Source organism: Polistes dominula, unplaced genomic scaffold (assembly GCF_049000335.1).
Source record: "Polistes dominula isolate Pdom_NZ unplaced genomic scaffold, Pdom_raw_medaka contig_15, whole genome shotgun sequence".
Taxonomy (NCBI): domain Eukaryota; kingdom Metazoa; phylum Arthropoda; class Insecta; order Hymenoptera; family Vespidae; genus Polistes; species Polistes dominula.
In genome coordinates this window covers 4,502,058-4,527,443 of record NW_028300915.1, presented here as the reverse complement: position 1 = coordinate 4,527,443, position 25,386 = coordinate 4,502,058, and the positions used below count along the sequence as shown (strand labels likewise).

General features: G+C 30.2%; 1 protein-coding gene across 2 annotated transcripts in view; it reads right to left on the bottom strand.

Annotated features, from left to right (window-relative positions):
• The window catches only part of dpr1 (defective proboscis extension response 1), a 291,921-nt gene that overhangs the window by 32,610 nt on the left and 233,925 nt on the right, over positions 1–25,386 (bottom strand). Inside the window, exons 4-5 of one of the 2 annotated variants that reach the window (XM_015329152.2) lie at positions 13,588–13,804; positions 9,370–9,467 (exon numbers count right to left, since the gene is read on the bottom strand). In XM_015329152.2, coding sequence (XP_015184638.1) covers positions 9,370–9,467; positions 13,588–13,804 — 315 coding nt within the window. Of the gene's footprint in view, positions 1–9,369; positions 9,468–13,587; positions 13,808–25,386 lie in introns of both variants that reach the window. The other variant, XM_015329115.2, reaches the window with a different exon arrangement.

The window sequence follows — 25,386 nt, the reverse complement described above, 5'->3', positions numbered from 1 at the left end:
GTTATTGGCCGTTTATTATAACTCCGTTGCTTCTGAATTATAAAGAAGTTGATAAAGAATGGAATACTTTACTCGTTCCTTTATTTCTTTACTTTTTTTTTTTTTTTAATATTTTTCTTTTTCTTTTTCTTTTCCATGTCGACGAAAATCGATGATGAAGAAGAAACAACGAGTACAAGATGATAAATTGAGCAAACAATTTAAAAAAAAAAAATAATTTCACGACCGTGAATGCTTTCTAATAAGTGTTTTGATCTATTAGAAATTTCCGATATCTCTCACTATCGTGTGTCATCTTTACCAAGAGAAACACATCGCCGTGCCTTTGGCGTATGAGATCGAATTCGTGAATTATGCTTGTGCGTCGGCATTAACTTCATCCCGTATTGGTACTATCTCACGAAACGATCTGCGGGAATTCTCACGAGTTTAATAGTAACTTGGCTTATGCTACTAAACGTTCGCTTATCTCACGTTTGAAAGCATAAGTCGCACGTTCCTCTACTTTCTACAAATATAATCCCTTTATGTAGTTTAAAACGTCTTACTCGTTGTTAAGTTCTAAGTTTCTCAAACAAAGGACCGAACTTACTTCTATAAGCTTAAATTTTATTATTTGTACGGCCTTTACCGAGTGTGTGACTAAAGGAAAAAATAAAAAAAAACAAAAAGTCTAAATTACAGGGGTAGGTGCATGACAAGAACGAATAACTTTTACAGTTTTTATATTTTTTCTTTTTCAGTTTAAATCTTTTTAGTTAATACTTTCCATCTCTTTTAATTCACAATGAACGTTTTATTTGATAGGATTTATTTAAGGATAGTCTGTTAACAATATTCGTTAACGACATTTCTCGATGTATGTGAAATTTAATCTCTTATTTACAACAGGTTTATCATGAAAGAGCAAGGTTATCGAAATACTATACTATATATTAAATAATAATAACATAAATATAATATGTATGCATAATATAACGTAATAGAATATATTTTGTTCAAAAGAATCATCATTAAGTAAGTTTTGAAAATTAAACGAAGGATGCAGGGTGTAGGATTTGGACCAACGTCTGTCCCTATACCTCACCCCCTTCTTGTTCTTTCTCCAATTTTTCTCTTCTTAATTAAATTTATTTATTTAAAAAGAAAATGTTTTAAAAATTAAATTAGTGTTTTATTATTTAAATAAAAATATCTTACTTATAGAAAAAAGTCGAATAAAAATATGACTAATATAAAAAAATTTAACTAAAAACTCTCTATAATTTCAAACACTTATCAAACTATTAAAAATATATACTATGATAAATAAATATATATATATATATATATATACATATATTTATTATGTAATCCAATTACAAACTGTCGCAGTAAATTCAAAGGACTTAATAACGTGTTTCGTGTTACGATCGATACGTCGTTCTTCCGTTTGTTGATATGATTTACACGAATTGAGTGGAAATGGAAAGGGTGAAAAAGAGTAGGAAGGAAAGAGATAGATGGATAGAGATACAAATACAGAAAGAGAGAGAGAGAGAGAGAGAGATGGGGAAAATAGACACGTAGGGAGACAGAAAACAAGAGCAATTAAAGCGTTTCGTTCGAAAGCAGAAAACAAATCTAATTGGCAGTAAAATTAATTAGCAACAAACGTGGTGAAAGAGAAAGAGAAGTATAAAGAAAGAAAGAGAGAGAGAGAGAGAGAGAGATTCGACGCGACCCGTTTAGTTTAAACTCAATTCAACGGATGGTATCCTGACTTGGTTTAATTTATCTAAATAAACTTTATCTAGATAGAATTAAAATATTAATTTATTAAGAACACTTTTAAGTTAAGAAAAAAAAACTGGTGTCTTGTTAGGAACAATATAATCAAAAAGAAGTATATTATTATTATTATTTTTAATAATACGTAAGTAATTTACACATTATTAGTTTATAGCATAATTAATCGTCAGTTTATCATTTTCTAGTATGTTAATTGGACAAGCATAATAATTAGCAACATTTCTCTTTAATATTCTAATGATTCGCGTCAAATATCTATATGTGAGAGTAAAGTTAACAAAAAACATTGTTCAATTTATTGATGCATAGATAAGCAAGTGTACGTCTATTTAATACAAATATTTCTTTACATTGGCTTTCTGTATTTAGTTTAATTATGGCTATGTACTGTGTAACCCACGTATGTATTGTATATAAATATATGTGGTATATATATACCACTCGTGTACACAATATATGCACACGTGCACAGTATTCGAGAGTTAGCTGATCATAACATGTTAGTTAATATTGCCATATTATTGAAAACATTTAATATAATGAAAATTATCTAATAAATATAATGATAAAATGATCAGTTATATTTATATTACATCGGTATACATATTGCAAATATACGATTTAAGTAATAACATATTCCAATAAATATATGGTTTTCAAATAAACGATCAAATATTTCTTAGGATCATCGTATGTAAGCTGAGATAGTACGAAACGCGAAAACTATCCATCTTTTGGTAGAACTTTTTTGTAGGATTGAAGTTTGTTTAAAAGCACACGAATGGGCCAAGAACCAGCATAAAGTAGTATAACTCCTTTTCCACGAGTATAAGGGCTTACGTCTTAAAAACTTAAATCCCTTTTCCCAGGCAATTTATAAAGTTATTGCTTTATATCGAGTAACGTAGATAGCTAAATTTTACTACGCTATTCTGGAGAGCGAAATAGATAGATAGATAGATAGATAAATAGATAGATAGATTGATAAGGATAGAAAGAGAAAAAGAGAGAGAGAGATAGAAGGGAAAGATGGGGGAAGGTGAAGATGTTGTAAACCACGAAGATTAAACGCTTCATTTCGGTGTCAACTTTAATCGAGTATTTCAAAGCGTTCGAGCTTTTAATCGAAGATCGACGACGATGACGACGACGACGACGACGATAAGGACGAGGACGAGGATGAGGACGATGACGATCTGGCAAGGATTTAATTTTGCTTGAATCTTCGTAGGGAAAAGCGGTGAGAAGATTAAAATTCGACCGGTTAAAACTTAAACGAGACAAGAGCTAGCTAAGACGATCACGTTAAACGATAGATTTAAGTTACGACGACAACAACAACCCTATAGATTTATTTTAGAACATGCTGTGTTGTTAGGAAGAAATGTTTGTTGCTTTAGCCAAGAAAACAAAAATGTAGTATGATCGATACTAATATAACTTCGTCGTAAATCACTTCTCCTTTTTTCCCTTGTCAACCAACCCACTTGCCACGGGGCCCTCATCAAAACACGAACACCCGTTGTACTTGCTAACGAGAATTTTATGTATTTTTACGATATGCCCGTAGATCGTTCTGATGTCACGAATATGAAAGAATTTCTTTTTGCTCTGTTTTCGTTTCATTATTTTATTTTTTATTTTATTTTGTTTTGTTTGTAGTTGATATTTTTTTTTTTTTACAAAAATTTTATTCTTTCTTTTTCAACGTCGATGTTGCAGCCAAACGAAGGAGTTACGAACGTTTTCAGATTTTTTAATTAAGGCAAATAGAAAAAAGAGAGAGAGAGAGAGAGAGAGAGAGAGGTGGTATATAGAAATAATGCAATAAATTAAAAATAAATTATTTTATCCAAATAAATTTCAATTTGTCGATATTATAATTATCGGTTAATACGTAAAGTTCGTATAAACATGGTAGCAGAACTTTGCATAAACTATCAACAGGTTTCATTAAGTTAAATAATTATTTAGATGATCATATGTCGCTCGTAGAATATTTACTATCAACTAATGTATATTATTTGTGCAAGCTAACAAATCAATTCACTTCGATACACGATTGGTATTAAATTATTAAAGATTACGTATAGGAGGTTTTTATATATGTATATATATTACTATGCAATAAAGAATATATCTTTGAGAAAAAATTTATTCCTTACGATATGTTAGTTTCCAAGCTTCTTCCTCTCTTTCTCTCTCTCTTTTTCTTCTTATGAGATGTCTCGGCACGTTTACATGTTTGTAAACTTCAAATAGAATCGAACGCGTGCTTATAAGCTCCCAGCTATTTATCTTTTTCTGACAAACGAAAGGTTTTCATTTTTTAACATCGTCGTCATTATCATATCGGCTATTTGTTGTTGTTGTTGATACTGTAAATCAAAGAATCGATTTTGGTTTTGATAGATATAAGATTTTTTTGTGGTACTTATACATTCGAACTTTAAGTAAGGAGATACCACAAACCAAAATACAATCATATTTACATGAAAAAAACATACAGAAAAAATGAATCCCAAAGATATAAACTCCATGTAATTTGTCTTACTAAGTCTTAATCGTACACAAATAAACAAAAAAATTAGAATGTAATATCCGGGATGATTTGTTTTTTATCATTAAAACGTTCTACACCCCTTACAATGATTATCAAATAATAAAAAAATTAACAGGTACGAGCTAATTGTTTCTTGATGCGAATTTTGATCAATTCATAAATTTTTGTTAAAAAGAAAAAAAACGCTGTGGGTTAAATTTTTGTTTCATTTTCTTCTTTTTCTCTTTCTCTCTTTCTCTCGAAATAGAAAAGCATTATTTTTCACGAGCTTGTAGGTACTTAAAGAACGGCGGCAATTAAATTTACTCTTTTATATACGTTCCGAGTAATTAAAGGCAGGCACGTACGATTAGACGTGTTTTATCTCGAGGATTTGAAGAATTACTTATATCTTTCTTCTATTAAAAATAGAAAAAGTAATCGTACAAATGCATTTTACTTAAAATCCAACTGGATAATAAAATCGAAATGGATTCTGTCCTTATTTGTACGTTATTAAACGGTAATTAAACTTTGAATTCTTATGCTAATTTTTCATCTCGTCTTTTCGTTTCTGTTTTATTTTTCTTTTTATTTATAGTTTCTTCGTTTGTATAATTTTACTGTAGTGTTATAACATTAACGATGTTCCTTACCAATACATTTTATTTCCAATCAATTCGTATTTTTTTTTCCTTTTCTCTATTCGAAGATTCAAATAATTAAACATTTGTACAAACAAAAGAACTTTTTTTCATTATTCCTATGATAAAAAACTACAGATTTTAAATATAGGTATTACATGTTCTAGCATATGGATGACAAAAAAAATATATAAAAAGAAAAAAAATTGTACAAAAACATGTGAACCACGAATTGGTATCGTTTTACATGCGCGGGAGGAAAAAAATATTCGGTTGAATATGTGTATCCGTGTATCCGATACATCAATTGGTATTGATTTTATATGCATTGGTGTATCGTATTTAGTTGTAGATGAAATATATATATACATATATAGCTCAGCCCGAATGAATAATATTCGGAAGATCGGCGCCGCGTCGGTAGAAGTTATTCGTTCGTCTAATACTTTTTATCAAAAATATGTCGAGAACGAACCTACATAAAAAAAAATTTGTTTGCATTATTATGAAAAAACAATATGTAACAATGTTCTTGTAAAAGACATTTTATAAAGATTACGCGAGAGAATTTAATGCAAAAATATTTATAAAGTTGAAAACGTACTTGCAACGTTTAAATGTTTTTTGAATATAAAAGATGAATTTTAACAAATTGGCGTTTATATCAGACGAGATGAAATATGTTGAATGTGAAGAATATTTGTATATAGGAATAAAATGAAAAGATCATGAATCTAAATATCAATTATTTGACTAAACATTTAAATAATCGATAAATTCGTAGAATGAGATGAATTAGCATGATCGTAGTTTATTGTTAGATATAAAAGGTAAACGAGCGAAACGTGGATAGATCTTGAAGAGTCTTTCGCCTTTAGAATGCTACGAACAAAGCTACTGGTTTATCATCCTGTCTTGGTTTATTCTCTCATCATATTTCTAAACCCTACTGAAGGATGCTCTTCCCGTCTATTATTTTTCTGGCGTGATAATATACTCAATGTTCGGCGCCATCATTCTTACAACAATTCTCAAATTTTCATATCATTTTTTTAAATCTATTCTTTCTCTATTTTTTCTTCTTTTTTTTTGTGAAAGATTTATAATATCCTATTACCTAGAATACAACGTAGAACGGGTTGAAGTTATATTATGGGAGAAAAAATAAATTAAAGGTTAAAAATGTACGTTGCGATAGTTTTTTGTCGTTAAACAAAAACAATTTATCTGCATTATCTTCGAAACGTGAATGCGTTAATACTGAGTTAGATAGAGAAAAGAAAAGAATGAGAGAGAGAGAGAAAGGAGAAAGAAAGGAAGAAAGAAAGGAAGAATGAGAGAGAGAGAGAGAAAAAATATGGGTGACCTTATGCGTCTCTCGTATACTCTCCTTTAAATTTCTCTATAAAACTCATACCATCTTTTCTCCAAGAAGAGAAGAGTGCTTTAAACATTTGCGTACTCCAATCTTCCAGCAGGCGATTCGAGTATGCACCAATGCGGAATAAACGATGAACACGATCAAATTTTCCATCTACCTTTCTACACTTTGTCGAAGACCTATTTTATCGTTTTACGATCGATCAGAGATAATAATATAAGCAAAACGGTAACCTCGTTCGAATCCTAATGACTCTAGTCATTTTCAAATATCGTTAGAATTATTAGTTCTAGTTATTATTAAATTCGATGTTAATAAATTTATTAAAAGAATCGTCATTGGTTTATTCATTTTTATTCTTTGCAATGATTGGTACTTAAACATTTCCTATACAATAATCTACAAAAAAGAGAATTGTTCTATATAAATATAGATAAATTAATATCTTCTATAATTAAACGAAATGTAGTGTTTCTTTAGGAAGGTGTACTTAAAAAATACACAAAATAAAAAAATTTAAAACAAAACATAAAAAGCTTTTAACAAATTTGTCATCGAGCGCTTTTACAAAAACTCCACTTCCATTTGATAGACTTGCTATTTTTTTTCATTTTTTTTTCACATTAAACATGCTATAAATATCATTAAAATCGATCAATCCTATACAGCTTTTTACATTTATTTCCAAGATCTTTAGAATCGTTAAAAGTTTAATGCATTGATGAAAACATATTAACGAGTTGTCACGGAAAAATAAAAGGATACGGGGAAAAATTCGGATGCAGCGTATGAACAAATGTGAAACTAACAACGACGTCACACAGGATTTCATGGTTAAACTCATAAAAGTTCATTTTGCAGCTGAAAGCGTAATACCGCAATAAAGACGATGGAATACGCGTTCGATTTTGTCGTTGGTTGTTATTTTTCATTGTCGAGTTTTTTCGCATGCGATTTCGTTAACGGGATCGAAGGGCTATTAATTTTGTAAAAAATAAAAAAACGAAACAAAAAAAAGAAGTCTTTGTAGTTAATCTAACGTCATATTACAATGTCCAACGTGTTAATAGTTTTATAATACGTATGTGTTCGAAAAATTTGAACAAAATTCATTTATACGTAACAAAAGTTATAAAGAAGCAAATATATTTTATAAAATGAATATATTTATTTATTATTCTTTCTTTTATTTTCTAATTTTTTAAATATAATTTATTCATATTAACTTTATATATAAGATTGTTCTATTCATATTTTGGGACCACTATCACAAGATCCTAGCTGAGTATATATGTAAATTTTTAAATAAAATTATATAATAAATATAAAATATTTAAATAAAAAAATATATGTTATAAATAAACTTAAATATATGTTGCGCGGTACGAATTTTCAGGAAAATAAAATATATTGTATAACAATTATAAAAAAATTCTAAAAAGTCATAGCGAATTATAAATAATCAAGTTAACGGTATAACAAATTTTTATTAAGCATATTTTTCGTATGGAACCAAAATAAGAAGTAAAAAAAAAAAAAAAGAAAGAAAGTGAAATAAAAAAAACATCGGAAATAAAATAAGAAATTTTATATCATTGGAGAAAAGACGTCGAAGGGCTAAATGAAAGACGTCTTTTCAGAAGTTGGTATTCCAGTTCGGTTCACTTGGACAGAGGTAAAGCCCTATCCTAGGTCTTGAATCAGAAAGAGAGGGAATACAGATATATAGATATAGAGAGTTGAAAGCATACGCATGGTGGCACAGCCCTCATCAAAACTGGTTCACGGATGGAAGATCACCGTAAATAGGAGGAATTAGACGAAAGCTCGCGGCATAGCGCCTGTAATTTGCGGACCATTCCCTTCTATCCGTCAATCCTCCCCCTTCTTCCTCTTTCCTTTCTCTTATTCTCTTCCTCTTTTTCTCCTTTTTCCTCTCTTACGAAAGGTTCGAAACAGTGTACCGCTTTTTCACCGACCATTATCCCTCTTTTGTTACAACTCCGTTCTGCCCAAACGTAATTCGATTCTTTCGACCTTTCAAACTTTCATCATCTCTTATCTTTTAGTCTTATTTCGGTGTAAGTCTTTTCCACTTTTCGGAAAAGAAACGAATGGAACTTATGCATCGTAATTTTTTTCGACGTCGATGGATCACGAAAAATAATCCAGGTCAATTTAATCTTACTAACTTTTAATACGTTACAAAATCTTTTTTTTGTTCTTTATCTTTGTATTTTGTTTTTGTTAATTTTCATTTTCATTTCAATTCAATGCTAAGAAATGAATTATTATTTTAAATCGAAAGTTTATATTATTTTAATAATATCATCGATACTACGTTGTAACTATTACTTTGTATTATCTTCTTTTTCATTTTCGTAAACACTAAAGTTTATAGAAAAAGAAGAAAGAAAAGTAGATCTCTTTCTTTTTACTTGGGATTAATTTGAAAAATTTATTACAATTAGGAAGAAAGTACCGTATACCCGTTTAAAATGAAAAGCCTTTGTTTCTTTAAGGATCGTATTTTTTAATATCGAAATAATAGAAATAAGTAATGTCATGTATCCTACGCGAACTTCTTAGAAAAGTTCGTAAAAAATGTTCTTCGAAGCATAAAGCCGCATTTTTTTTTGTTCTTTTTAGTCGTCGGTGAGATAGGGCAAAGGACAGAGGGAAAACGGCGTATAAGAGATAGGGGCATGCTTTAGACAGGATAGAATAAGGGATGGTTAAGAACAAGGGATGGGATGTAAGCGACACGAAGATAGAGAGAGAAAGAAAAAGTAGACCAAATAAAATAGTTCAAGTCAAGACGACAAATTATATGAAAAACATTTCATGCATGAAATGTAATAAAGATTTATGTTAATTTTTCAATTATTTTCATAAACGTGATTTTTTTTCGAATCACGTGAATTCAAAAAAAAAAGAAAAATAAAATAAAATAAAACAAAATAAATATACATATTTTAATAAATAAATATTATAACATTGAGATAACTTACCATTGATAACGTGAACGGTAACGCTTGCTTTTTTCGCAAAGGTTGGTACGCAACTGTAGTTCCCCGAGTCGCTCAATTTCGCTTGAGTGATCCTCAATCTGAAACATAAGGCGAAAGGAGAAAGCGGGAACATCAAATGAACATCAGTTCTATCGTAAAATGTAAACTCTCTTTGAAGTATTCCTCAATTTTGTTATTCAAGTCTAATAACATATCTATCTATATTTCAGGAAATAAATGTTTGAAAATATTTAAACAATTATTATTTCGATAGAAACACCGTAAAACGTTAGATAGATAATATACATATATAAAAAGAAAAGAAAAAAAATGGAAAAATGAAAAACTAGTCTAATAAAAAAAAAAGTAGATAAAAAACAGACAAGAATTTTTAAGAAACGTGTTATAGTTGCAAGAAACCGTTTCGATTACTATTCGATAGACTTTTTCTATGGTATTTTAAAAGTGTTAGCCAATGGCTCGTGGCTACACTTATCAATGTTTCTTGCTTTTCTTTTTCTTCTTTTTTTTTTTTAAATAAAAAACAAAAAATAAGAAAATAAAAGAAAAAAAAATAAATTGAAAAAATAAAAAAAAAGAAAGAGGAAAAGGAGTGTGCATTTTCCCGAAGTCTCGATAGGTTCATCTTAAACTTCCAACAGCAGCCGTGGGCGTTGCATTTTATCGGTGTATTTGAAAAGCCTCGAGAACCGATACTGGGCTGTCACTTCTGTTGGGTGTCCGAGATCGTAGGAGAAGAAAACTACGAGCACAAACGGGAGGTGCGCGTACTTGAATAGAAAACTTCCTCCTCCCTTTCAGAGAGGGATAATCAACTTTCCAACAACACCCTGTCGTTTTTCAAATCGACACATTGACGACAGGGAAACAACTAATCGATGTCGAGATATCAAGATATATTTAATCTGATTTTAAATACATATAAGATAACCGCATATTTTTATTTGATTGTACATTAAACCATGATGATAATGCCAACATCAAATAATCTTCGTAAAGTAGTTTATGTAAGAGATGTATTTTTATGTTCCGATGATTTTCAATGGGTTCCGAGGTTTCCATTGAAGCGTATTAAAAAAAAAAAGAAAAAAAAAGATAGAAATCGTTGCTCCGTTCTAGTTATCGTTGAGATTACAAAAAAAAAGTATTCTCTGTGGTTTGCTTGATCGATCATTCGTTAAAACTGTTGTATCAAGCTAGCTGATTTCATTGCGTTATAATGTATCATTCTCCGGAGAGTAGTAACAATCTTTTCAGATTATACCGTTTGTTTTTCTTTTTTTTTTCTCTTTTTACATAGACTTTGTCTATAGACTTTTTATAGATTGATAGATGCGAAATGTGTGTGGCGTACGAGATTTTCAGATAATTATAATTAGTGAAGTAAAAAAGTATCAGTAAGTGTACCACACGAAGCTTTTACAAATATTTTCAATCAAGAAATTTTAATATCAAAGATTGATCTAGTTCTAACCGAACAATAGAATCGATAAAGTGTGGAAATCATGGAAAAGAAAAATTCATCAAGATTGATACATTATCAGAAACTAAATATCTGATATAAAACAGTTTGAAATTATTCGAAGACAATTGGATAGAAAATAGGAAAAATATGATAGAAAAAAACTATATAGTCAATCCAATGGAATTCACAGGTATTCGTATATATATGATAATAAAATAAATCAAAGTTTATATTTTGACAGAGATAGAGAGATAGAGATTCAGGCGGGGTGGCTGAGAAGTGAAAGAGAATTAATTCGGTTGGTTCTTGAACAAAAGCTCGTAAATTCGTCCACGTGTAACCGGCATCGCGCCTCGTGACAATCGTCAATCACGTCCAAAAACAGATGTACAACTATATATAGATATATATGTATACTATATATATGTGGAACGTGGTTGGCTGTAATGCGTACAACGATATTCTAGGCTAGAGAGACGAGAGACTAGCAAGAGAGTATCTAGCTAGGGTATACAAAGATAGAACTAACCTTCTCTCTCTCTCTCTCTCTCTCTCTCTCTCTCTCTCTCTCTCTCTAACAAGAGGCTACCCAAAATGCAGAGCATGCCAGATGCATCTTCACGGAGCGCAACGCACCTGACAAAGGACATCGTTGTTCTCTCACTGATACAAGAGATACACAAGCTGTATCATCAAGCAGTTTACTGCCACGTGCTCACTATACATTCTCTAACAATCTTGTATCATTCTAATATATTTAGTTTTTTTGTTAAATTTAATATCTCTAAAAATTTTAAATACATTTACAAATATTTGTTTAAGTAATATATTTTTTTGGATAAATAATAAGACGAATTGTAGATTGAGAATTAATATGTAATATGTATATAATTTTTAACATAATTTTCTATTCTCTTTTTGTCTTTTGGATGGATATACAAGTAACATTTTAAGTACATATATATATATATTACGTTTAGGTATTTACATTTATCTTTCTGTCAAAAGATAAATCGAATTTCACTTGAGAACTATAAAAATCTAATTCACAAATGATCTCCCATACTACTTTTAGTTTGATATCCGTTGTGCAATATTTTAAGTATATTACGTAGGTAGGGAGTGTCATACAAAAGTATCATCTATACATTCATCTTTCTGTCATAAAATAGGACAAATTTGATAAGGATGAACTTTTCGAAATAAATTTCATATTTTTATCTTAAATCGAATAGATATACATATATATATATATATATATATATATATATATATATATATATATATATATATATATATATATATATATAATATAAAGATTTATTAAAATATGAATCATTATTAAAGCCACACGCGTAGGAATAAATTGAAAAGTGGTTTTTTTTCCTAAATACATAAAAAAAAAATGAAAAAAAAGGAAAACTTACGTGATCTATGATCTTATGAAAAATGAAATGAACAAACGAAGTGAGTATTAAACCGTAGCATAGTTGTTAGCGTCATTGAAATCGTCACGCGTATCACGGTACAAAGAGAGGATGAGAGAAAAAGAGAGAGAGAGAAATAGAGAGAGCAATTAATCTGACTGGAGGAGCCGCGATTTTCGAAATCGAATGAAATATCGTTTCAACGAGCATGCGCGCGCGTATTGCAGGATCGTTGTGCTGTGAGTGATTTTCATCTGCGTACCTGGCGTAGCTCTTAAATTGGAACATTTTTTTGCCTCGTTCTCTCTCTCTCTCTCTTTCTCTCTCATAGAGATATCTACGAGCAGAGTTATAACCCATATCGCAAAGCCGTCGAACGATATACGAGAAACCGCCTACCGCGTTCCACCGTCGCGGATTTCACGTCGACGCGATTGAAAGACCCTTTGTGTTCTTCTTTTTTTTTCCCCTTCTCCTCCACCACCCCCGCATTTCCGTTACATCGTGTGCTATGCCACGCTGTTAGGTAGGTATATCCTTTTTTTTCAAAAAATATTATGTTATGACTCATGCGTGATATTTCTGAAAGATGTTGCACGATTTTGAAAATTTGTTGTTGTTGTCGTCTGACAGAACAGAAAAATCTTCAATCGTCGTATTTTTTATTTAAAATATTTTTTTTCCCCCGAATTTTCGTTAGTATAGAGGGATACATAAAAGATTTTAATATTCTACAATATCGTCATTCACTTTGGAATCATTTATTTATTACTCGTCTTTATTTTATCTCGTTCTTGTATTTTATTTCTTCGAGATGAAAATAATTGATAATATTCATATATAATATATATAACCAATGGTAAATTTATTAATATACGATATAGAGTACGCGTACGCGGTATCGATGGATATCGTATATTTATTTAACTTTATGTTTAACATTGTAGAAGTGCTATTTAAATATATAAAATAAAATTGTGTCGATGTGTGTGTATGTGTATGAGTTAGGTATATTTTATTAAATAGTACCCAACGAATTTCTACGAGTTGGGTAGTTGTATTATTTGTTGTTTTTCTTTTTGATATCGTGCAATTTTTAACGATGCTTTCAAGAGTATACGAACACACGCACAGTGGCAATAATTAGCAATTTGTCGAGAGTATCAATTGGAAAGAACCTACGGTATAATTAAAATCTGTTCTCTATTTGAAATCAATCATACGATATTTCATTTTGTCGTCCGATGACTACTAACGTATATAGGAAAATGAAAAAATAAAAGGTAGAAAAAAAAATCGTGTTACCTTGATGTAAGAGCGTCACTCCATTCCGTTTCGACGGAAATACGTGGTTCCGCATTAACGTCATTTTCTGATCGTGGAGACGTAACAACTTCTTGGTTGCCACGATACCAAGCAACCGTTCCCAAATGGTGAGGACCTTGGGACATCAGACAGGTCAGTGTCAAGAGACTCCCAGTTTTAACGTAAATATCCGATGTTCCGTTTATCCTGGCACGTGCTTCTGTAACAAAACGAAATAAAATAACGATAGAATGGTCTTAAAGTTAGATAGAATAGTTAACCAAGTTTTTCTCCATTTATATATATATATATATATATATATATATATATATATTTTTTATTATATATATTTTTTATTATACATTATTCTAAAATTAAAAATAAAAGTGATGAAATTTTTTATTTGTTCTAGATCGAATGTCATCGTGGTAAATTCATTTCGATTGTCATTGACGTGAACGAGATATGCTTTTTCCTTTATGTCATAAAATGGGAAAGAGAGCCAGATTTTTGGAATACTTTTCTAAAAGGAGAAGAAGAGAAGAAGAAATAAAAAAAGAAAAAGAATTGAGTTTGAACGATGTGAATGATCTCTCGTTGAAAAAGGAAAGACCGCAAAGAGTAAAATTTTTTATCGATCTATCGGTTCAAGTGATTCGAATGTCGTGTATGTCAGAGAGAGAGAGAGAGAGAGAGAGAGAAGAGAGAGAGAGAGAAGGGTACTAGTGAAGGAAAGAGAAAAAGAGAAATGAAAAGAAAGGAAAAGGTAAAATGAAAAAGAAAAAGAAAAAAGGAAAGAAAGAAAGAAAGAAAGAAAGTTGAACGAGAAACGTGCCTGGTCATTGCGGGGTTATAAAATTCGAGCTTACAATTCTGACATGGACTACGTGTGGCCTGCGATGCGGCCGCAGAGTGTCGGCCTAGCCGAGTTCAATCCGAAAAGGGTGCCCTCCTGCTGAACGACCACCACCTATGAGCCGTGTAACTTATTGATCGAATATTGCAAATACGTCCTCTCATTTTTCACTGTCCGATCCTGTACACCTTTGTACGGTCGCGATAATTCACGCGAACCCACCACCACCACCACCACACTGAGGAATTTTCTCGAATTCCGATAAAAATGATATTTGTCTTATAAACGTCCTATAACCTACGTACCTGCTACCAAAATTTTCTCCGACTTTATACTTTTCTCTCTTTTTGTTCCTTTTTCTTTCTCTCTCTCTTTCTCTCTCTCTATTTCTTAACACTATTAGGTGTAACTGTATATAGATTTATGTGTTTTTGAATTTACTTTTCTTTTTAATATATACACCTATAAATATATTTAAATAAACATGATTACACGTATATGTTAATTTTTATTATAGAAATAAGATTTTATTAATAATCATAATGAGTTAAGTTTCAAAATAAATTGTAATATGAACTTGTTGACTCAATCAATTGTTATAAATACCGGGAGGAAGGGAGAGGAATATAATCAACATTTGCAATGATTCGAACAGCAATGTTCTTTTAGTCAACTTATTGTTATAGGTTTTATCAACTGATTTGTCGTGTTGTTGAATTTAACTGTACTCGCGCGTTATTTGGATCGTCTGCGGGCGAACCGGAAGGACATTTTACTCGAAATTCATCTACTATCACGGCGAATTTGCCCTGATATATATATCCATCGATGGCAGCTGTGTCCGTTCGATAAGCCCCGTAGTACTCGGCATATAGAGACTATCATCTCTTGCGAGTTTTTTTCTCGACAAAAAAAAATGAATACCGAGCTTTACGTTTATTTTTTCGTATATAATAGTATTAATGGTAATGTTTTCTAATTTCTTCAAAACCATGCCCATGGTCGTTTGGGATGCGAATATTATATCCGATCGGGAATACTATCAACGATATCCACTTAAGATAAATATTTTGTTAGTGGTCTAACGAGAATCGTTATCATGTTTATGACAATAAACGTCAACGTTTTTATCCCCCTATTTTTTCCCAAAAATTTCAATTCAATATTATATATATATATTGATCACTTATCTTATTAATGGGTTTAACATTTTTTTTCCCTACAGTAAATTAAAAATTTTTTTATTTACTCATTCTATTCAAATGCTTGTGAATTAAAAAAAAAGATTAAAACTAATTACTTCATTATCTTTCTGAAATTTTAATGGCTGCCCGTGTCTGACATGAGCAGAGTGTTAGACAAGTTATTAAATGGAAAACTAGTGTTTTATATTATCTCAATAAAAAAATACATGAAGTTGAATATATGTACATCAAATTCTGTTAGTTCGTGCGCGTAAAAGAATTGGACATTCTTGATGTTCGTTGATGAGTAGCTTTGAACGGATTCGATGCATTCGATGCTTTTGATACGTTTTTTTTCTTTTCTCATCGATAAAGGATAAAAAGGTAGACGATTGCAAAGATCATTTCAGAATCTTTGACCAAGATACAAGGAAGAAATAGAATGAATATCGTATATATACACTCGGATAAACAACTACGATCACTGATATCTTCTTCAAAGAACCATGAGATATAAAGTATTGAAATATATTGCTTAGTAACGATGCTGAATTACGCTTGCGAGTATGTTATATTCGACTTTGTATTCGTCACGTAGCCCGAAGGTGGATAGGAATTTTTACAGTCATACAAGCAAATGGTTGTATCGATTTTCAATCAGAAATGTCTTTTTATATTTCTTTTTACTGTTTTATATATATATGTGTGTGTGTATATATATTATAGATAATTACGCATATATCTTTATAATAAAATTACTGCTGATATTGTAACATTATTAATTCCCTATACTGTTCGAATTTTTTTATCTAAGAATATTATATATGATATTTTTATGCACTAAATTATCATTCTATTGTATTTATATATATACAACATATATATTTATAATAGTATTATATATATAGTATATAGTATATAGTATATAGTAGTTATATAGTATATATTTACATATATATAATAGTATTTCTTTCTACTATCTGGTAATGTTTTCGGCTATATTCTTTCGCTATGACCAAGGAACCAAGCTTGTTAAGCATCATGGAAATAAATTATGCGTTTCTCTTTCTCCTATTCTTCTTTTTTTAAATCTCAGATGCACAGAAATTTTCCGACAATGTGGTCGCAGTTTCCACAATAATTTGTTTGACTTTTTTGTTTTGTTTCTCTCCGAGCATATCTTTTCGAAAAAAGTTTCGCGTTAACGTTGGATCGGTGGCAGTGCATCGGTGATTGATGATCCATAAAATTGTAGTGGAACCAGATGGGGTAGGTGGATGAGTATCCAAAGGATAAGAGGTGGAACGTTGGGGTAGTTGTGGGTCGTCGACTATGGGATGGTTCAGATTGGATAGACGAGGGTTTCGTGACTGATAGCCACTGTCTCGGCACGAGCTGAAAGATATATCGAGCGATACGAGTCAAAATTTGCTTCCTGCGGCGTTCCTCGGCGTTAACGCCAGTTGATTCACCGAACCGTTAAATAAATTTCATCCCGTTTTACCCTTATTCTTTTTCCTTATTTGATTTTTATGTCCTTTCCTTCTACTTTTCCTATTTTCTTTTAGTTTCCCTACTAATACATTATTTCTTTTTTTCATTTTGCTTTCTTTTTCTTTTATTATTTTATATATTATTTTTTTCATTTCCTTTTCTTTTGTTTTTTACATGATTTTTTAAAGGGAAAGAAAAATACGCACGGTTCTTCTTTTTTATTTTTTTTTATTTCAATATCTTAAATAAATAAAGGGGAGTAATAAACAAATGCGCGAGATCGTTCAAATAATGGAAATGTTTTTTACGTCAGAAATAACAGGAACTTTCGTTACCTTTCTGTTTTACTAGTATTTTCTTTTTTCTTTTTTTTTTTACGTGTAAAATGATTTTATTAAGAGAAAGCAAAATACGTAAAGTTTAGTGATATATGTATACAAGTAAAATAATCAATAAACAATACGAGATCGTTCGTACGTTGCAAATATTTTTTATGCTAAAAATAACAGATTTGTTTTCGTTTTCTGCGTTTTTCTTTTTTTAATGATTCTGTTATTTAATGCACTTTATTTTTTGCGTTACTTTTTATTTTCCTGTTATTTTTATAAATTTAATTTATTGGAATTTTTCTTGTCCATGAAAAGTTTTTCTTTTTTTCAAATTGATGGTTTACCATGGAAATGGATTGAAAAGTTGAACAGCTAATAAAGGAAGTTACTTTCGAAGGATGCAATATCACGGTATAATTGTTGATGCAAAACTACGGCCGAGTTTATTGGAATAAGAGTTTTTTATCTACGATATAATCGTATTACGTGAAAGAAACAATTTCCAATACTAATAAACTCGGTAAAAGCTCTACCAGCAACGAAATGTTACTTTTTTTCTCATTCTCCTTCTTACACTTTCTCTCACTTCGTAATTTCGAAACAAGTTTTGTTTCATCGAAAATCTAATTATTGATCGCGAGAATTAATTCAGGTTAAAAAAATAAAAAAAAAATAAAAAAAAACTAAAATAGAATTTAACCGAAAAGCAAAGAATTAACAGCCGTAGTAGCTACGAAGAACAATGTAAATTGGACGCAAATTTAATTTTAATTTTTTTTTTCTATTATAAAGAAAAATTGATCATTCTATAAATTAATTTTATTATTAAACAAATTTATTCGTGTTAGATAAGTTTTAACAAATTTTTATTTTTTCACTCTATTCGTCCTACTATTCAATTGTAATGAAATATTTTCGACAAAATGTATCGATTTTTTATTAGACGTATTTATTTGTAATCTCAAATTTGCACATCATTAACCGTTTCTCAATTGATAACAAATTTTTAACGAATGGTTCGTTTCCTACGTATGAATCGAATATACAAAGAAAGTTAATTAGCGAGTAGTCGACCAAATCCTATATATCGTTAATTAAACATATGAATGAATCAAATAAAAATCGAGCGCAATATCTATATTGATAATGAAAAGATATGAAACTCCCATTAAAAATACCTCAATAAGTATCACGATATGATATTATATTTGAAATATCGTATACTTAATCCTTTAATTATATTTTACACGTATATTATAATTTAATATAATACGCTATATAATTAACTTTCCATGAAATTGTCTATGCGTACGTGATTTCCAATTTTGTTATTATAATTATGTTATTTGATATAACAGAACAATGATTTTTCAATCCCTGATATATAATTTCGATTAATTAATTAAAATAAATAATAATCTATATTATATTGAACAAATTTTACAATTAAAAACATAAATGTATTACGTTTGAATAATATAATAATACTCTTTTTATTTTATTTAATATTATTGATTCATAATTCTATCAACGTCAATATACGATTTCCGATGCAAGTGAGCATTATCGTATCTAAAACAATGAACTTTTATTTGCAAGATCGACGTCGTAAACAAGAATGCTTGAATATCTTGAGACACGAAGAAAGGTAGACATCCTTTCTTTTCTATTCTGTTTCTCTCTCTCTCTCTCTCCCTCTCTCTCTCTTATTCTCTTTCTATCATTCGTATTGAAAGGACTTTCGTGTTTATAGATATGCATTGAATTACTCTGCCATGCAAATTGAATGACATTGGTAATCTTCAAGTTCGTTGAACAGTACCCTTACAAAATCGAATTAAACTTTCTCCAGTTTTATAATAAAGACACTCTCTACCATCCATTTTCTCTTCGAAATTTTTTAAATAATTTCCTAAAGATGATATTTGCCATTGTTGATTCTAAATCTTTATGAATAAAAAAAAATACTATTTGAATTTTCTCAATGTAAAATTCTTGACATAAATTCTCTAATTATTCCGGATAATTCATTTCTTTACATAATATGAGATATTATTTTTTTTTGTCCAAACGAAACATGCATCTATTTTGGATATTTAGTTAATTTTGTTATAAAAATAAAAGACTTATCTCTAGATAATTCGAAAGAGAAAAAAAGAAAGAGAGAGAGAGAGAGAGAGAGAGAGGTGAAAAAGAGTGAGTGAGTTTTTTCATTCGAAAGAAACGAAGCTCTTAAATAGCAGACTTGTAATAGGGTACGTATTTAGCTTGGAAAGGAAGACGAAGGAGAAAGAAACAGCAGCACAGGGCTCGTATATCAGAGAAGAGAGGGTGGCTTGCTCGGATTTATCACGTTTCAAAGTTTAACAATGTCCGAAAGAGTTTGTTTGACTCTTATATGTACGTGTGTGTGTGTGTTAGTGTGAAAGCAAGAGAAAGAGAGAGAGAGAGAGAGAACGGGAGAAACTCTCTTATCGGCTGTCGACTTTAACCGAGTTCCGAGCTGAGTTTCAAGGCACAGAAAGTGGGAGAGAGGAAGAGGGAAAGAAAGAGAGAGAAAGAGAGAGAGTTAAAGTAAGAGATAGATAGAGAGAGAGAGAGAGAGAGAGAGAGTCCAATAGCAGATATACCTGAAAACTCAATCCGCGAATCGCCATTCAGTAGCCCTGTCCTGAACTTTAGTAGTTGCAGTGAGTTTATTGGCTCGTCCCCACGAATCCTACTACGTCCTACGGGCTAACCTACGATCGCCATCGACGGAAATAAAGTGTGAGAGGAGGCTGGTTCGATCGGCCGAAAGTAATAAGTCGAATAATGCTCTCGACTACTCTCTCTACTGGGTTTACCGTTTCTATGGATTCTGTGCTCGCCTTTCGTAAAGCTACAAAATCGTACGTACGATCCTTGTTGGATCCTCAAGCCATTCGTTCAAATCGCGATCGTAAATATCATTGAGTGATAAAAAGTATTCTTCGAGAGAGTTCTAAAATCTACTTGAAAATATCATTCAATATCTCGACGAAGAACAGGATACCTATCCTGTATTTGGTAATATATTGGAAAAGTAATATTTAATCTTATAATCGTATTGGATAAGGGGAAAAGGGAGAGTGATACTTTAACGCGTACAGTTCCGAACCGTTTTTATTCGAGTTTTTATCAATCGGGTTATACATTCTTTACTTTAACGAAATGAATTATTACATGTAATTATTAATTATTGTGTGTATATATATATATATATGAATTAAATTAACTTATTTGTTTTGTTCTATACTGCATTTTTTATATAATATCTCATTATTTTGATAGAAATATATTCTACAGTTTTTAGATTATTATAAAATATACGTTTTTAAGGTATTTAATAAATACGTCAGATTATATATATCATCTGTGATATATGATGCACGAAACGCGTTAATGACGTTCTGTCAATTTCATTGACATACCGGAAAAATGTATTCTACTCGAATACGTAAGATTATTTTTACTAGTTCATATGTTTCAGGATTGTATGATAATTTTTTTTATAATATAAACTATTTTTTCGTTTATATTGACATATGTGATTTTGAATAGGTCCTATACCACGTATGAAATTTGGAAATAGAACTCATATTGCTAGAATATCATTTAATTTTTCAACGATGAACAGACATTGCGTTTAATTTTAAATTTGTGTTAAATATATTGTTTAATATTTACAGTGGTTTCTCTATTCGCGCGTGTATAATTTATAGTTATTATATTTGTTATATATAAATAATGTCTACTTTATAAATCATACGTAATTTATTTATTCGTTAAGATTTACTCTTCACCGTATAATTTGGAGTTTATTTAGAACTTCTCTTGTATTCCCTTTCTCTTTTAATTCACCGATGGTTTTTTAATCTTTAATTTGCAGCTTGGTTTCCGACTTAATCGTTACGATGTATCGTTGATAAGAAACTATGGCAAACACAGAAAAGACTTACCTTTTCTTTTTTCACTTTTTCTTTTTTCTTTTCCTTTCTTTTCTTTTCTTTTTTTATTTCCTTTAACGTTCTCTCTCTCTCTTTCTCTGTACGAGGGAAACGACGCTTGAGTTAACGAAAGTAAGGTCGTTAAAAATTAATTGCCACCAACTCGTCCAGACGATATTTTTCTCTACGGGAAAACGCAAGTTCTCTTCCTAGTTTTCAAGGTGGAGACTTTTGTAGGTAGACTTGAAAGAACGAGAGAAGTAAAAAGAAGAAAAAAGAAAAAAAATGAGATTTAGAACTAATTCTTCAAGTTGATACGACAATTTTCATTTAAAATTCCGCGTACGATTTCCCATCATCATTTTATTTTTGATAAATCAAAATCATCAATCTTTTTTCTTTCTTTTTTCTCATATTCCAAATTCGTAATCGTATATTTCTTTCACAAACGAAATAATTTTAAGATAAATCACAGAACGTTATGATGCGGGCGAGAAAACCCAACGAATAAATATATTACGAATTTGAGTTTGTAGAAATTAAAAAAAATGACAAAAAAAGAACAAAGAAAAAAAAACTGTAAAATATTAATTTTGTTCTTTTTCAAAAGCATTCAAGCGCAATTTATACCGTAAAATAGTTTCATAATTGTACGGTTAAATTGTCAACCACAAACCCTTTTTATTATTTAATTTTTTCGTTTACCTACTACGAGATTCATTCATTTGGGATTTCGTTAATTGTTAAATCTAAATATTTAACTGAAGTAATTATTTGCGAATGGTTGAGCGTTTAACAGACTAAGTCCCATCTCGTTTTACGGATTTATAAACAATTGAAATTTTAAGTAGGATATATACACATAATTTTGATACGTCTTATAAATCCCATCCGATTTATCTGATATATAACGTTTATAATATATATTATTTGTTGAGATTCAGTTTCTCAATCGATCATTAATTCTATCGAAAAGATTTCTAAAGTTTTCTTTATTTTTTTTTATTTTTTTTCACAAAACTTGTCGAGAGCACGTTTTCTATCCTTGTAATCTATCCGAGCAATATATATATATAGAAAGGAACGGATTAACGATTAAAGGCTCGCTAAATTCTGCCACGAGCTGTGCTTTATTTTCTGCTTCTCGGACGAACACCGTAGCCCGTAGGAGAAAGAAGAAGGGCTTGAGACGTGATTTATAGCTTATAAACTAGGATCATGCGGCGGTGGCTTTGGTTGAAGAAAGAAAGAAAGTCGCCGTAAAGGATTGCTCCTTATCGATGCTCGACGCAGCGAAAATCTTTCTTCGACTTTTCCTCTCATCGATCTTCTTGGCTTTCGTAAATAAGTGTGCTGTGTATCGTAACGAATGAAACCAAGTTATAGTTATATGCCGTGGATATACACCCACATACCTCAGTGAGCTTCATTGAACTTTGTTAAGATTAGTTCAACTTAATCCATTTAATATTACTGAATTGTTGTTAGAAACTATTTTATTAACGTTTCTTTCTTATTTATCACATAATTGCAAAAGTTATTATAGTTATTTAATGTGTAATTTATTTTGATCTAGATGTTTAATTATGTTATTATTAATTGTTTATTAAAGATAAAATAATCTTTCAATTTATGGGAATGATTGTTCCGGAATAATGTTATATGAAAAGCTGTTTAAAAAAATAAAATTTTGATATGTGTATTTAACTTTTACGTAGGAATAATCAAATTGATTTGATCCTAAATGATAAAGGATTCGTTCAGGTAAAAGACTAAAGTGATGTATGGTCTTAGATGTTCTTTTTTGGTAAGCGATTCCAGTACGGAAATAAATAAAGTTCGAATGTTATTGAAATATGAGAAGAATAATGAGATAGAATGACAAAGAAAAAAATGGGGGTATATGATATGAGGATTGAAAAAAGATAATTAGTAAGAAATAAATAATTAGTAAAGGAGTAAAAATAATCAATAAGTAAAGAATCCAGTAACAGAGAATCCTTACTGAAATGCAATTATGTATGCATTGATATGAAATAAATTGCATATCATATTTTAGAACATTAGGTACTATGTGAGTTATATTATGTGATACGTTTATCAGAAATCCTTTCCATAAAAATTACTAAGTGTGGGGTAATGGACTATGGCTATATTTGTAATTATAAGAAGTAAAAGATTGATCAAGTTTTTAAAAAATATTAAAATAATTAATTTTTTTTTAATAGGCGTGTAGTACAATTATATTTTATTACTTAATTTTCGTTTATTTGTATTAAAATTATTTGATCGATATTACGAGATATTAATTGAAGTTCTATCGAATGTATTTTATTATAGGTATTTTAAAAAATAATTATGAGTATAGCAATGGTATCTGATAACTGCGATTTCCGGTAATGCAATGGTAATTTTTTAACTGTCCCATTGCGTTATCTCATTTGTTAGTAAATGTTGTGTCATTAAGCGATACGATTTATATAACGCCTACGTACTACAAATGAACCCTTACGGATAAGTTATCATATATTCAAAAAGTGAGCAACGTAAATTGTACGTAATCTATTTCATGTTGTATTATGCTCATAATTGGAGCATAACATAACATTAATCTGTTCTTTTATCTGAAAAACAAAAAAGAGAAATAATTGTCAATATGGATTGTTTCGCTGTTAATCGAAAGAATTTTCGTATGAATTTTCAATTCTGTTACGAGTAACCGATTATTGGAAATATTTAATCGTATCAAGAATGTAGTAATTATCTTAATTTGATATTGTTATCGAGTCGTATGATTGTTTCTCGTTTTATAAATGAGAATTCGGAACGATTCATTTTGTAACAAGCGAAGATTACGTCAAAGTGCATTCAAAAAAAAAAAAACAAACAAAAAAATATAAAAAGCAACTGAAAGGATTTAATACTCATTTCTCTTGAATGTTTCAAAAAGAGGGTTACGGTTATATGTATAATGTATTTCAATATTTTCCATGATGTTCTTAAAAAGCAAGAAAAATTCAAACGTTTGTGATCTATGCTAATTAAATGACATATTTTACGATAATGCAAGGATCACACGCAATATGGAAAATCGCAAAACGTTTAAAATTTTCTCGTGGGATCTGTGCCACACAAAGTGCCATTAATGGCGGTGTTAAAGCGTTCGGAAGTTGCTATAACGCGTTTCCGTTGGCGATGCCATCGTTTCGATTCCTCATTGCGTAATTTCTGTGTGGTGTATGCTATAGAGGGATAATAATCACTTAGCGATACTTTAGAAGCGTATTAGCGTGCCATCTCTGAAAATTCAGGTAGAGAGAAATAGAGATAGAGACACGCATACAAACAAACACACACACACACACATCCACAACTCGTTGTGCGTGTTTACGATCGATAGATACGATATTCGATAGAACGACGTGATGCGATTCGTTCTGGAGCATCGTGTGTCAGTCTTTCAGCATTGTCGCGTTAAAATTGTCACTGTTTGCTCTTAACGAGTTTTCTATTGGATCGAATTTCTTGTTTTACATTTTTTAGTTCGATATCGTTCACCTCTCCAGTGGCTGTGTCACATCGTTTGAGAGTTTTCTCTTTGATAATAGTTATCTTCTCGAGGATATATTCGATAGAAGAAAAAGAAGAAAAAAACAAAAGGAGAAGAATATCGTATAAATCATATATTATAGAATACAATAGAAATAATAATAATAATAACAATAATAATAATAATAATAATAATAATAATAATAATAATAATAATAATAATAATAATAATAATAATAATATTATAATTTATAATAATAAATTCAGAAAGATGTGCGTGTATATTTCAACAAAAGTTAACTTTATATATACACACACACACCACTTGACTTTATAATAACCGGTATTTACTCGAGGAAAAGTAAATTATTCTTCCCATGACAAAGGGGATGATTAAAAGTCTATGCGGAGGAAGAAAA